General features: G+C 36.9%; 3 protein-coding genes across 6 annotated transcripts; all 3 read left to right on the top strand.

Moving 5' to 3' along the window:
• The first annotated feature begins 3,128 nt into the window (after nucleotides 1-3,128).
• LOC108848243 (uncharacterized) lies at nucleotides 3,129-7,905 on the top strand. 3 transcript variants are annotated; one of them, XM_018621557.2, is made up of 21 exons: nucleotides 3,129-3,280; nucleotides 3,744-3,896; nucleotides 4,274-4,353; nucleotides 4,470-4,556; nucleotides 4,653-4,703; nucleotides 4,801-4,918; nucleotides 5,012-5,068; nucleotides 5,174-5,238; nucleotides 5,317-5,400; nucleotides 5,483-5,533; nucleotides 5,618-5,680; nucleotides 5,779-5,825; nucleotides 5,896-5,965; nucleotides 6,050-6,112; nucleotides 6,192-6,281; nucleotides 6,352-6,390; nucleotides 6,477-6,704; nucleotides 6,778-6,863; nucleotides 6,944-6,992; nucleotides 7,065-7,239; nucleotides 7,333-7,905. In XM_018621557.2, exons 2-21 carry the CDS (start codon nucleotides 3,779-3,781, stop codon nucleotides 7,491-7,493), a joined length of 1,782 nt encoding a protein of 593 aa, XP_018477059.1. In that variant the 5' UTR covers nucleotides 3,129-3,280; nucleotides 3,744-3,778; the 3' UTR covers nucleotides 7,494-7,905. The 3 variants fall into 3 exon arrangements, with proteins under 3 accessions (XP_018477059.1, XP_056866064.1, XP_056866063.1); XM_057010084.1 differs by lacking the exon at nucleotides 3,129-3,280 and adding an exon at nucleotides 3,337-3,568; XM_057010083.1 differs by lacking the exon at nucleotides 3,129-3,280 and having other exon boundaries at nucleotides 3,588-3,896.
• A 398-nt stretch (nucleotides 7,906-8,303) lies between these two features.
• Nucleotides 8,304-10,868, top strand: LOC108851836 (uncharacterized). Of its 2 annotated transcripts, none has more exons than XM_057010085.1 (11): nucleotides 8,304-8,443; nucleotides 8,582-8,690; nucleotides 8,887-8,940; nucleotides 9,047-9,148; nucleotides 9,251-9,327; nucleotides 9,426-9,549; nucleotides 9,688-9,752; nucleotides 10,120-10,189; nucleotides 10,342-10,417; nucleotides 10,507-10,600; nucleotides 10,701-10,868. In XM_057010085.1, exons 2-11 carry the CDS (start codon nucleotides 8,633-8,635, stop codon nucleotides 10,815-10,817), a joined length of 837 nt encoding a protein of 278 aa, XP_056866065.1. In that variant the 5' UTR covers nucleotides 8,304-8,443; nucleotides 8,582-8,632; the 3' UTR covers nucleotides 10,818-10,868. The 2 variants fall into 2 exon arrangements, with proteins under 2 accessions (XP_056866065.1, XP_018480807.1); XM_018625305.2 differs by having other exon boundaries at nucleotides 8,881-8,940.
• Nucleotides 10,869-11,148: 280 nt separating this feature from the next.
• On the top strand, nucleotides 11,149-12,797 carry LOC108855636 (elongation factor Tu, chloroplastic). Its single transcript, XM_018629502.2, has one exon. The coding sequence runs from the start codon at nucleotides 11,253-11,255 to the stop codon at nucleotides 12,672-12,674; it is 1,422 nt and encodes a 473-aa protein (XP_018485004.1). The 5' UTR covers nucleotides 11,149-11,252; the 3' UTR covers nucleotides 12,675-12,797.
• The last annotated feature ends 336 nt before the right edge of the window (nucleotides 12,798-13,133 follow it).

Here is a 13,133-nt window from a genome sequence, read left to right as displayed (position 1 = left end):
CCAACTTTTTCATCTTATCTTATTGTATTTCTCTGGTTTGAATTTTCAGGGAATTATTCTTTTCTTCATGTAAGAAAAAGTGTTTTCGTGTTCATATTTCAACAGATCTTATTCAAAGTTTATATAATAATCAAAAAGTATTTTGGAAAAATTGTGCCGACTGCTTTTTTCTCAGCTTTATTCATTTGTCTGTTTTTCAACTCATTAATCTTTTTATCAATAAAACAACTACATGCTTAGAAAAAATAAAGCTTCTTTAGCTAAATATATCTGAGTTAAACCCGAAATTAACCCCCAGACATCTGTAGAAATCTGATTTTTTTTTTGCTTCTGAAAACATATACATAACCCTTGGCCAAAGTTGACTGAAATAGAATAATCTGAACAAATTTTTGAATAAATACGGTTCTTTTTTTCTTTGTGTTTGCGGAGATATGACGTGGTCTTGCCGTAATTTATGAATGTTTATTCAAAAAAAATTTCTAACAAATACTTTTGATATTTCTATCGATATAAAATAACTACTGTTTACTTCAACCACCCCTAAACACAACGTTTAATTATTTTTTGTTGTTAAGAAATTTAATATATTTAAATAACGTATAATCCAATCAAATTAAATCATATTAAATTCAAAGTATATGTATAAGGGAGTTTGGCATCTCCAACAAAAAAAATCATTTGAAGATGAGTGATCCTAAAATAAAAGATTTTAATTTAATTTGTTGCAACAAAAAATCCTTAGATATAATATTAATTTCTAAAATGTATATAATGAACCATCTTTCACTATGATGACAAGTATTTTTAAAAAATATATAAATCTAAATAAAATACAGATATATTTAGCGGTAAAAACACTTTGTTTTTCCCTCCAAAAAAGGAAGAAGATAAAAACACTTTGGTTATTTTTTTTTAACCCAGATATGATGTGAATATTTTTTTTTTGAAAGAATATGATGTGAAAATATTAGGCCTAGCTTATGAAGTCTCTAGACAGGACCATTCGAAACAGAATATCCTCCATCTGAATTTACAAGTCTTCTGATGCAGAGATGGCTGGGAAGAAACTAAGCTAATGTAATGTAGTGGCATTTTAAAAATCTCTGTATTGTAAACATTATTTTTTTAATTGATATATAAATTTAACATTTCAACAGAAGAAAATATTAGACCTATTGGTTGGGACGTAGGGCCTTGGTCTTATTGATTTCGCTGTAGGGGCCAGAATCATGTTTGTTTTTTTTTTTTTTTGAAAAAGGGCCAGAATCATGTTGTTGTCCAAGTTTTTTAAAAATATACTATATAAGTTTGGAGTTGTTATCCCAGTTGGGTGAATTTCATTCAGTAACGTGGTTGTAACTTGTAGTTAATATATAAGTTATAAAAAAATATATATATATATATATATATATAAGTTATAACTGATATAACTGCCACACTATATTATTTGAAAATTAAATACTGTTCAGTGAACGGTTCACGTATACACAGTTAACATCACTGTTTCCAAATTTTGATAAATTCCAATTTCATATAATAACTTATCCACAGCACTCATAAAACAAAATTTAAATATACAAATAATTTAGAATCTATTTTTACAAACATATATGATTAGTATTCTTTTAATACGGCAGTAGGAAATGTATCGCTTATATATGCTATTATAATCTAAAGTAAAACTATAAGACTACTTACAACCATCTCTTACCGTTTGTAAACTGTGCACATATCTTTTGCCGTTATTTAGCAACACCAGAATAAATTACCTCTTTGTTTTTTACCACAAAAAAATTACCTCTTCGTTTGTCAGTCCGCTTTGATAATTTTAGTTCGTACATCTTTCTTCAAGAGAATCAGCTTTAGTTCAAGAGACAACCGCACAACTAACCACATATAACGCATCTTGTTGTCTGCCAAGAGTGTGATATATAGGTAAACAGCATCTACTTAGGTTGGTATAGAGCTGGGCAAAATATCTATATCAGAAAAATCGACTTCAAACCAATAGAAAAATTAGGGTTATGAACCCGATTCGACCTGTGTAAACAATCGAACTAGCTCTAAATTGATATATCCTAAAATCAATATTGAATCCAATCCACTCCCCGAACATATCCAAACATAATATCTTAAATTAAAATTATAAATCAAATATATTAGTTATTTTGTGTATTTATGAACAAAATTGGACATGTTGAATACAAAGTTATCAAACTAAATCTTACTCATGGTTATTTTCGGATAAATATAACTGATTTGAACTGTATATGATGAGTATTTTTGTTATCTAGAATATTTAATCCAAATTGGATAGTTGGTTATTTAATCTTAATGCCAGAGACACATATATTGGTCTTACTCAGTTGTTAAAAAAAAAAGGTCTTGTTCATTTGCCTTTTCTGAGATTTGTGATTGCGACTAGTTAATTTCATTTTCTTGTTATTGTATCCTATATTTGCAAATCATTACTTTAAAATAATATTTTAACAATTTTTATAACTATTGATTAATTATTGCGGTTAGTCGGTAATTTTTTTTTTGATTGCAGATAGCATTGACATTCATATAAATATGACAAATCTATATAAAATCTTAACAAATCTCCACAACAACAAAAAAAACATTAGTGTGAAAATTTGTGCAGACAAGTCAACTAGTTAGGAAAAATAAACTTAGTCCTAAACTCTTAATCAATATAACTCTCAAATTTTATACGGTGTAAAAATTTCGTCCAATCTCGTAACTCTATTGGAATTTCCACTCTATTGATGAGAAACATCCCACATCGGAAATATAAGAATTATACTACTACTATATAAAAGGTTAGGGCCAATCCACTAATTGTCAATTAATTTTAAGTTGGAAGTTCATAATTAACCTGAATCTAACATGGTATCAGAGCAATAAAATCCTTTGACCTACTTTACTATAACTACTACTACACCGGTGTTTGTCTGAGCGTGAGTGAGGGTATTGATGAGAAACATCCCACATCGGAAATATAAGAATTATACTACTACTATATAAAGGGTTAGGGTCAATCCACTAATTGCCAATTGGTTTTAAGTTGGAAACCCATAATTAACCCGAATCTAACACACTCAAATTACTCTTTACGAATTTAGCTGCCGATTAAAATATGAAACATACACAGCCTCCGCGGTTCAAAGTGGAACTCTCCTTATAAAAGGACCTTCACCATCCGACTCCGTCTCTCATTCATTCACATTTGGATAAAAAATATCTACTTTCAATTCTCGTTTTATAAAATTAGGTAAGTTCAATATCTCCTCTACTTAACCTTGTTCGTTCACTTCTAATATCACTACACTTTCAACCCCTAACATAAGAAAATCAAGAACTCATCAGATTCTTGTTTTACGTGCTCTGTTTCTTTCTTGCTCCTCTCTGTTATAAACAACCTTTATTTTTTGAAACACTAAAGAACCAAAACCTGCTTTCTCTTACACAAACAGACACTATTCTCTGTTTTTTCTTAGTTACTTGGGACAGATTCTAGATTCTGTAAAGCATAAATACTCATGACGTAGAAATGAAATATGTCAGAACTCTAAACAAATAATAATTACTTTGAATTTCTCTAGTTCTAGGACCATTATTTATGGGGACAAAACTAAAACTATATGCATGTCCTCTGTTTCTATGCTCTGTTTTGTTATCTTTATAGCTCTGTCTCTCAAGTCTTACTAACAAAGGGTATATTATTTCTCTCTTAGGGCTAAGAGGTTCAAGAAACAAAAGGGGGAAGAAGATGAAGTATGTGGTGGTTTCAGGTGGAGTCGTGAGTGGACTAGGAAAAGGAGTCACGGCAAGTAGCATAGGACTCATCCTCAAATCATGTGGTTTCCGAGTCACGGCCATTAAAATCGGTCTCTCTCTCTTTTCTTATCACAACAATTCTTTCATGTAAAACGAACATGTCACCTTCTTGTTTCTTGTTCTCTCACGCAAAGTTCGTTTCTTTTCTTTTCTTCATTTTTTTTTTCTTTTGATTATTTTTCCTCTCAACAAAACTGAAAAAAGAAAAAAGGAAGTTTCAAGATTTGATTTCTTGGCCCCAACGAACATGAAAAAGGAGCTTATTTTTCTCTACCTCTCACGCGTGCAGACAAAGTTTTTTAAAAAATATCTTGAATATTCCAAGATTTAATCTGTTCTACTTTCACTGTTAACCCATGTTGAGATCCTCATGACTTTTTGTCAGAAATTTTTTTATTTATTTTTTTGGTTATGTGAAAATTTACAGATCCTTACTTAAACATAGATGCTGGGACCATGTCGCCTATCGAGCATGGTGAAGTTTATGTATTGGACGATGGTGGCGAGGTAATGCAACATTTAGTGACCAATTTGCTCTGTTTCTTTAAATGGAAAGTGTCAATTCAATTTAGTTAGGTCAAGAACCACTAAGAAATGAATTTTTTTGTTTGTTAAATGAAAAGGTTGATCTTGATCTTGGGAACTATGAGAGGTTTATGGATATTAAGCTGACCAGTGAAAACAACATAACTACCGGAAAGGTTTATAAGGTTTGTGTTATCTACATGAGGAAAAATACAAAAACATTTTGGAGTGTTTGATTTTGATTTTTCAACTCAGACGTTGACATTTGTTAACTAAAACAGCATGTGCTTGAGAAAGAGAGGAAAGGAGATTATCTTGGGAAGACTGTTCAGGTAAGTTACAGAACATGCTGACACCACATACCTAGACCATGTGTCCCCTGAGAGAGAGAGATGAAGGTTTTTGAAAGTCCTTTATGGGGTTTTGTAGGTAGTTCCTCATATCACAGATGCAATTCAAGAATGGATTGAGCGTGCGGCTAGGATTCCAGTTGATGGACAGTCAGGTCCAGCTGATGTTTGTGTCATAGAACTTGGAGGAACCATAGGTAACTTTATTTAATTTAGAGAATTTTAACTCTCTCTTTCAGGTTTTGTTCAGTTAGTTTTTAAAACATGGAGCTACTCTTCGAACTCTGCAGGAGATATAGAGTCCATGCCTTTTATTAATGCTCTTGGACAGTTCTCCTATCGTGTAGGTAAGTAACGGTTTGTGTGTGTATGTTGTTCATTGAGGCATAACAGTCAAAGTTTACTTAAGATCATGTCAAGTCTTAGTGATTTTTTTTTTTAACCTTTTTCAGGCTCTGAGAACTTTTGCTTGATTCATGTCAGTCTTGTGCCTGTGTTGAATGTTGTTGGTGAACAGGCAAGTTTCTTGATTCTTGAAATTTTTTGTTTCATCTGGTGGAGGTGATTGTCCTAACAATGTCTAATTGCTTATCAGAAGACTAAACCAACGCAACATAGCGTTAGAGACTTGAGAGGCCTTGGCTTGAGCCCTAACATCTTGGCTTGCAGAAGCACAGAGGTTTCATTTCATCCTGTGTAAATTTTTAGTTTTGTTGTTCAATCTTAGCTCTGAGTTAATTATACTGAACTTGATTTTGTAGCCACTTGAAGATAACGTGAAGGCCAAGCTCTCTCAGTTTTGCCAAGTTCCGGTATGTAATATTTGTAAACCAAACTTAAATCTTTATCTATGTTCACACAAACAATGTTGAATAAAATACAAATCATTTTTGCAGATGGAAAACGTTGTCACTCTCTATGATTGCCCCAACATTTGGCACATTCCATTGCTTCTCAAAGTGAGTAGCTATCTCATCCCACCATCGCTTCAAAGTTATACCAGGTTGTTCTCATCAGTCATTACCAATGTCTTAACATTTTTGACTTGTTTGAGCAGGAACAGAAGGCACACGAGGCGATTTTGCGCGTCCTGAACCTTAAAGGGTGTGTCTGGCTTACTCATATTCTTTGTATCCATCATTCATTCAAATACTGATATCTCTATATACAACAGAGTTGCCAAGGAGCCTGCACTAGAGGAGTGGTCTTTGATGGCTAAAATGAGCGACAAGTTGCATGTTCCAGTATGTTCTACTATTGGCATTTTAGGATTAGTTTATCTCACTTGTTTTCAGCTAGACTCTGACTTCATTATGAATAAAAAACAGGTCAGAATTGCTGTGGTGGGGAAGTACACTGAGCTCTTAGATTCCTACCTTTCCATCCACAAGGTACATCAATTCCATAAACTATAACCACAAACCCAAGCTTCTTTTCATAACCACAGAATGTGTGTTGGTTGGTGATCAGGCCCTCTTGCATGCTTCTGTGGCTAGGCGCAAGAAGCTAGTCATAGACTGGATCCCAGCTAGTGATCTTGAACAAGAAGCGAAAAAGAAGGTATGTCTAACACTTTATACTAATCACAAAACCTTAGAAACTGAAAGCAAACAATGATTCCTCTATGCAGAGTCCAGATGCATATAAGGCTGTCTGGAAGTTACTTAAGGTCTGAACATTCTTTCATTCCCATATATATGTCAAGATGAACTTCTCTGTTGATTAGGTTTCCAAGCAAATATATTTGTCTTTCAGGGTGCTGATGGTATTCTTGTTCCCGGAGGTTTTGGGAATAGAGGTGTAAAAGGAAAGATACTAGCAGCCAAATACGCCAGAGAGAACAGAGTTCCATACCTTGGTATCTGTCTAGGGATGCAACTCGCTGTGATCGAGTATGCAAGAACCGTACTCGGTTTGCCAGATGCAAACAGCACTGAACTTGATCCCAATACCAAGAACCCTTGTGTTGTCTTCATGCCTGAGGTTTGGTTTGTTCCCTTCCACAAGTTTCAGTTAACTTCACTCTACTTAAATGTAATGTTTTTGTCTGAAGCAGGGATCAAAAACGCATATGGGAGGCACTATGAGGTTAGGCTCAAGAAGAACTTACTTCCAAGCTAAAGACTCCAAATCATCAAAACTGTAAGCATGAGAGAGATAAACAAGTTTTTTTTAACTTGATGCATTAAACTGATTAATCTTGTTCTTTGGAGTTGTTTCAGTTATGGGAACAGAAGTTTTGTTGATGAAAGACACCGACACAGATTTGAGGTACTTAAAAACAACTTTCAGCTTATCTCTTTGACAGTTTGAATCTAAAACATGATGTTGTTATCTCACAAGGTGAATCCAGCAATGGTTCCACGTTTAGAGAGCTCTGGACTCACATTCCCGGGAAAAGACGAGTCTGGTCAGCGAATGGAGATCGTTGAGCTGCCTAACCATCCGTTTTACGTTGGAGCTCAGTTCCATCCGGAGTACAAATCAAGACCAGGAAAGCCATCTCCTCTGTTTCTAGGTGAGAACGCCATCACATACGGTTTCTTGCTTTGTACGTATGCTTAAAATTTTTTAACAAAAACCTATTTTTCTTGGTTATAAAACTTTGCAGGACTAATTGGAGCAGCTTGTGGAGAGCTAGACAACGTACTGCAACAAAGCTGCCAAGAAACAGCTGTCTCGCGTCCTCAGTCCAATGGAAAGCTCGAGAGAGTTTATTTGAAAGGCGCAGCGAAGAAGCCAGTCAGTGTTGTATACAGTTTATGCTCATGAACGTGTCATGCATCAAGGATGACTTCTCTCTCTCTATAAAAAAAAAGCTGTTTTATCCGGATTTTTTAACATGGATTACTCCACCTGTAGATGGAGAGAGAGAGAAAGCTGTACAGTTTGAAGATTTGGCTTTTTTATTAGATGGGGTTTGTTAAGATTATGAAGAAGGAGAAGAAGAACACTAAACACAAGCAAGTATTATTATACCTTTGTCTTTTGTAATGGGTATTTTATTTAGGAGTGTCATGGGATTTGACTCTCTTTGCTGTTGTGTTTCTTGGTTTCTTATGTAGTAGTAGTAGTTAGTATCATCACTCATTAGCCTTTTTTGTGTGTTGTTTGTTTCCTTTGTCTTAATGTAGTTTCTATGTTATTTGAATGGTTATGTTATATAACTAGTTATCTACTTTTTCTTTACCGGCTAATGGCTATTGTCAAGTTTTTTTAAGACTCCATTGAAGTTTGCCTCTCATATGTTAATGTTAGTTTCTATGTTATCCCCACAACACAAACAAGATTTTATCTGTAAGCAAGTATTAAATAAACTGGATATCAACATTTTTTCACTTGGAGAGAAGTGTATGGTGATTGTTTCAAATTCGCCGCAGTGTCTGAATAGGACACTTGAAACTTCTTCATTACTTGGGTTGTATTGTTACCAAAACTAATATAGTGACTAATCTGGCTAATATTCTTAAAGTTATGGAACTATTTGCAAATAATTTACCTTTATTTGTTTATGGGCCTGAATTTTCTTGTCAATAGCCCAAGCCCAAGCCCAAGCCCATATTTGAATGCGCGCGCTACTCCTTGCCATGACGCCAATCCGGTCTCCTGTCGTTTCTCTGTCTGGCTTTTCATCTGTCTGTCGCACAAACTGTTCGATGATATTGCCTTAAAGAAACCTCGTCCTGATTCATTCGCCTCACTAGTTGCCAGCGTTCATCACGGTATGTCATCGAATTGGTATTAAGGGTTTTTTCGCAATCTCTAGTCTTAGCTTACTTGGGTTTTAGGGAAGGAGAGTATCGTCTTGAGTGGGTTTGATGGAGTGATTTATAATTGAATTGTTCTGTTGGTGGTGTCAGATTCTTTCGATTTTGGTTTGCTAAAGCTTAAAGATAAAGATTTTGATAAAAATGAGTTGTACTGTTTGGTGGGAAGGAGCTGAGAAGACAAGGGTTCTCATTGCCTCAGGTTCTCTCTTCTAACTTCATTCAGGTTTTGTTTTATTCTTAACCTACACGACTTTAGGTTATGCATTGGTGTAGGAATATCTATGAAAAAGTGATGTTTAGTGTTTATCAATGATCGAAAATGTGTGGTCTGAATAATAATAGATTCTTGATGCTTAAAATAACATGATATCGTTTCATATGTGAAAAAGATTCAGGATGTGGCGGAAACAAACCTGGAGAACTATTAACACTTCGCCATCCAAAATCAGGTAATGGGACATAGATTATTGACAAGCTTGTTATTTAGTGTTGTAAGAGAAAACTTCTTCAGATGAGTAACATCATCTTATTTGTTTTGGTAATAATTTTCGGCAGAAAATGGAACATGCTATCTTTTTAGTAATGGAGTGCTTCAAGAAATTCAATGGTTTAAGCAGCCATATGGTTCTTGGTTCCTGGGAGATTACATTTCTCAAGGTAATTCCTCTACTGATCTTATATATCAAGTCTACATTAATGCTTGCTTACTAGGAATTTTGAGTAATAATAATATGTTCATGGACTGTTTTCTTGTTACAGATGGAAGCTTATATATGGCCACTCCCGTTGATCCTGTTTTCATCTTGTTGCCTATTTTCGACGAAGCAAGAATGATGGTCACTCATTCTATGCTCCCTGCCTCTCTCTCTCAATTCACTATTGTTTCACAGTCTGATTTTTCGTTTCTCACAAGTGTTAGTTGTCGAATCTGTAGAAAGGTGAAGATGCTGGAAAGTTCAGGCAACTGGATGAGATTTTATTTGTGGAAGGATATCCTGAATATCAACATTTACTGTTACTTGCAGAGAAGTGTATGGAGATCGTTTGTCAAACTCAAGGTACATTTCTTCTCTATGGTTTCACACACCTACCAGAACCACTATTTTCAGATTGCTTGTAATTTAAATGCTTCTCATCAACTCTTGGATTGCTTGGTGATCTCTAGTTGTTCATTTTCCTTATTCCTCTTCTTGCAGAAGTTGGATCTATGAAGTTCTATCGGCTTGATAACTCGAAATTTTTAGCTTGGTTGACTTGTAAGGTACGCTCTTATTGTCAGAACATGATTTATTTTTAGCCTTTTCTACGATCCAGTTGAAAAAATTCATGATAACCTTCTCCTTTTGAAACCGAGACATGTGTCTGGAATAACTATGTTCCACATATGCTTCAGGAATGAGGCATGCGTAATGCTTTATATGTCTTCCTTGGATACTGCTTGGTGAAATTCTGAATTTTGCAGCGTCCATTAAAAAAAGCTTATTTGCTGCCCTGAATTTAACTTGTTTTGTTTCACATTCCACAACTCTTGTCTCTCTGTATGGATTTGAGGGATAAGGCGATGAAGCAGATTAGCTCGTTTCTATTTTATTCCTATACTTAAGGTGCATGCACTTTAATGAACGCAGGTGCGCTGTCTAAAGAAGACTCTTCCGGAACTGGACAAGAACTATGCAGCTCAAGATGAGAAACAAACATGCAAGTTTGTAGAGCATAAATAATTTTCTTTGTGTGTTTGATTTTAGAAGTGGTGCATCTCTAGAAAGTTTTGGTGTACGTCATTTCTTGAATTGACCCTTCAAGAGGTGATGTTATATGGCACTTCACTGATGTCGCCTTTATATGTACAGTGGTGGATGCAGTTTCAATTGTGGGAGAGTACCTGAAGACAGATCCTTGGTTAAAGCTCCTCTATGATCATCTTGGGTACTTTTTCTTTCGTCAAAAATGTTAAACCCGTAGAGAATCATACGTCCTTACAAAAGGTGTTCATTATGTCTGGTTTGATCTTGCAGACTTGAGTTTGTTGACCCAACGGTGAAAGAAACCAATACAGAGAACTCTCCAAATGCAAATGAGAATAAGATGGAATACTCAAATTCATTACAGGTGTGTGTTTGCTTCATTGCAAAATGTGTGTAGACAAGTTTTGTATCTTTTATGTTCGTTCTTGCTGACTTGCAAAACTCTTTTGGTCCATGTTTATCAGGAGAAGGAAAACAAGAAGACAGGAAAACCTGGAAAGCAGACAAAGCAAGCAAAGGTAGAGACTGGATCAAAGAACATAAGAGATATGTTTTCAAGGGCTTGTAAGAAAAAACGCTGAAATGTGTGAAACTATACAACTATTAATGATTGTTTCTTTTTCAAGCTATCAGATGATATTTGCTTAGCTAGCAACACGTGAACAAAGAATCTGCTTATTTATGTAAGAATGGGTGAGTTTGGTTATCTTGCTGATCTAGTGCCCAAACTCAAGTTTCAATTGCATGCCTGGACAGATTAATAACAAAACACCAAGTAGTTTAATCCCTTGACATTAGTTTGTCTTGCCGTTTTATGAAATTAAAAAACGGCACGATGTGTGGCTTGTAGGAAACTAGACGACAAAGAAGTTGCAACGGATAGAGGAATAAATAAGAGCCCTTCATATATTTTCCTTACGAAGAGATAAATCTCACTCCCATCACTCTATCCCCAAAAATCTTCTTCGTCTTCTCCACCAAATCCAAATCCAAACCCAAACCCTAGCTTTCTCCCCATGGCGATGATATCCACACCAACCGCCTGCTCAACCTCCTCCAGACTCATCTCTCCTCCTTCCCTCCGTCCCTCCATCTCCACCAACCTCAAAACCCTAAATCTCTCCTCCTCCTTCCTCCCTTCCTACTCCCTCTCCGCCGCTAAACCCTCTCCTCAATCCACCACCACTCGCCGCTCCTTCACCGTCCGCGCCGCGCGCGGCAAGTTCGAGAGGAAAAAACCCCACGTCAACATCGGAACAATCGGCCACGTCGACCACGGCAAGACCACCCTAACCGCCGCCCTCACAATGGCCCTCGCCTCCATGGGGAACAGCGTCGCCAAAAAGTACGACGAGATCGACGCAGCGCCGGAGGAGCGAGCCCGGGGCATCACCATCAACACCGCCACCGTCGAGTACGAGACGGAGAACCGCCACTACGCCCACGTGGACTGCCCCGGCCACGCCGACTACGTCAAGAACATGATCACCGGCGCCGCGCAGATGGACGGAGCCATCCTCGTCGTCTCCGGCGCCGACGGACCCATGCCTCAGACGAAAGAGCACATCCTCCTCGCCAAGCAGGTCGGCGTCCCCGACATGGTCGTCTTCCTCAACAAAGAGGACCAGGTCGACGACGCTGAGCTGCTGGAGCTAGTGGAGCTCGAGGTCCGGGAGCTTTTGTCTTCCTACGAGTTCAATGGTGATGACATCCCGATTATCTCCGGGTCGGCGTTGCTTGCAGTGGAGACGCTTACGGAGAATCCCAACGTGAAGAGAGGAGATAACAAGTGGGTTGATAAGATTTACGAGCTGATGGATGCTGTTGATAGTTATATACCGATCCCTCAGAGACAGACCGAGCTGCCTTTCTTGTTAGCTGTTGAGGATGTTTTCTCTATAACAGGGCGTGGGACTGTGGCCACGGGGAGGGTGGAAAGAGGGACTGTGAAGGTTGGGGAGACTGTGGATTTAGTTGGGTTGAGGGAGACGAGGAACTATACGGTTACTGGTGTTGAGATGTTTCAGAAGATTCTTGATGAGGCTTTAGCTGGGGATAATGTTGGTTTGTTGCTTAGGGGTATTCAGAAGGCTGATATTCAGAGAGGGATGGTGTTGGCTAAGCCTGGGAGTATCACTCCGCATACTAAGTTCGAGGCGATTGTGTATGTGTTGAAGAAGGAAGAAGGCGGGAGGCATTCGCCGTTTTTCGCGGGGTACAGGCCTCAGTTTTACATGAGGACGACGGATGTGACGGGGAAAGTGACGAAGATTATGAATGATAAAGATGAGGAGTCGAAGATGGTTATGCCTGGTGATAGGGTGAAGATTGTGGTTGAGCTTATTGTGCCTGTGGCTTGTGAGCAAGGGATGAGGTTTGCTATTAGAGAAGGTGGGAAGACCGTTGGTGCTGGTGTTATTCAGTCTATCATCGAATGATTTCATTAGAGTTTATCTTTATCTACTTTGCTTTCTTTATTTTTTGTTTAAAAAACTCTTTTACCTTGTCGTGTTGTTTTCTATAAGAAGTTGAAAATCGAAATGTGTCATATATTTCCTTGATTTCTTGACCCTTATGCTTTCATATATATGCTTCTTGGAGAGTCCATAGCTTTTTGATAAACTCATTTGGCTGGGACTCTGTTCAGACGAGTAACATAACATCTCCTTGCCAAGTGATAACTTACATCTTCTCTCTGCGAGTAATATTTTTTTCGGATCGATTAATACAAAACAAATAAAAAAGCGCTCTTATATGTGTTCCTCCTTCTTAGTCCAATGTCGAAACATTGTTCAAATCCTTCATGTTACTGATTTTTGACAAAATGAAAAATGTTAAAGAGACTACTATTCTAATGTTTTGACGTAAGCTAATCGCTACGTTTGAACCGCCGTTTG

Source organism: Raphanus sativus, chromosome 4, assembly GCF_000801105.2.
Source record: "Raphanus sativus cultivar WK10039 chromosome 4, ASM80110v3, whole genome shotgun sequence".
In the NCBI taxonomy this organism is placed as follows: domain Eukaryota; kingdom Viridiplantae; phylum Streptophyta; class Magnoliopsida; order Brassicales; family Brassicaceae; genus Raphanus; species Raphanus sativus.
Note: the sequence above shows the minus strand (reverse complement) of the source record. Positions and strands in the feature narration are given on the sequence as shown.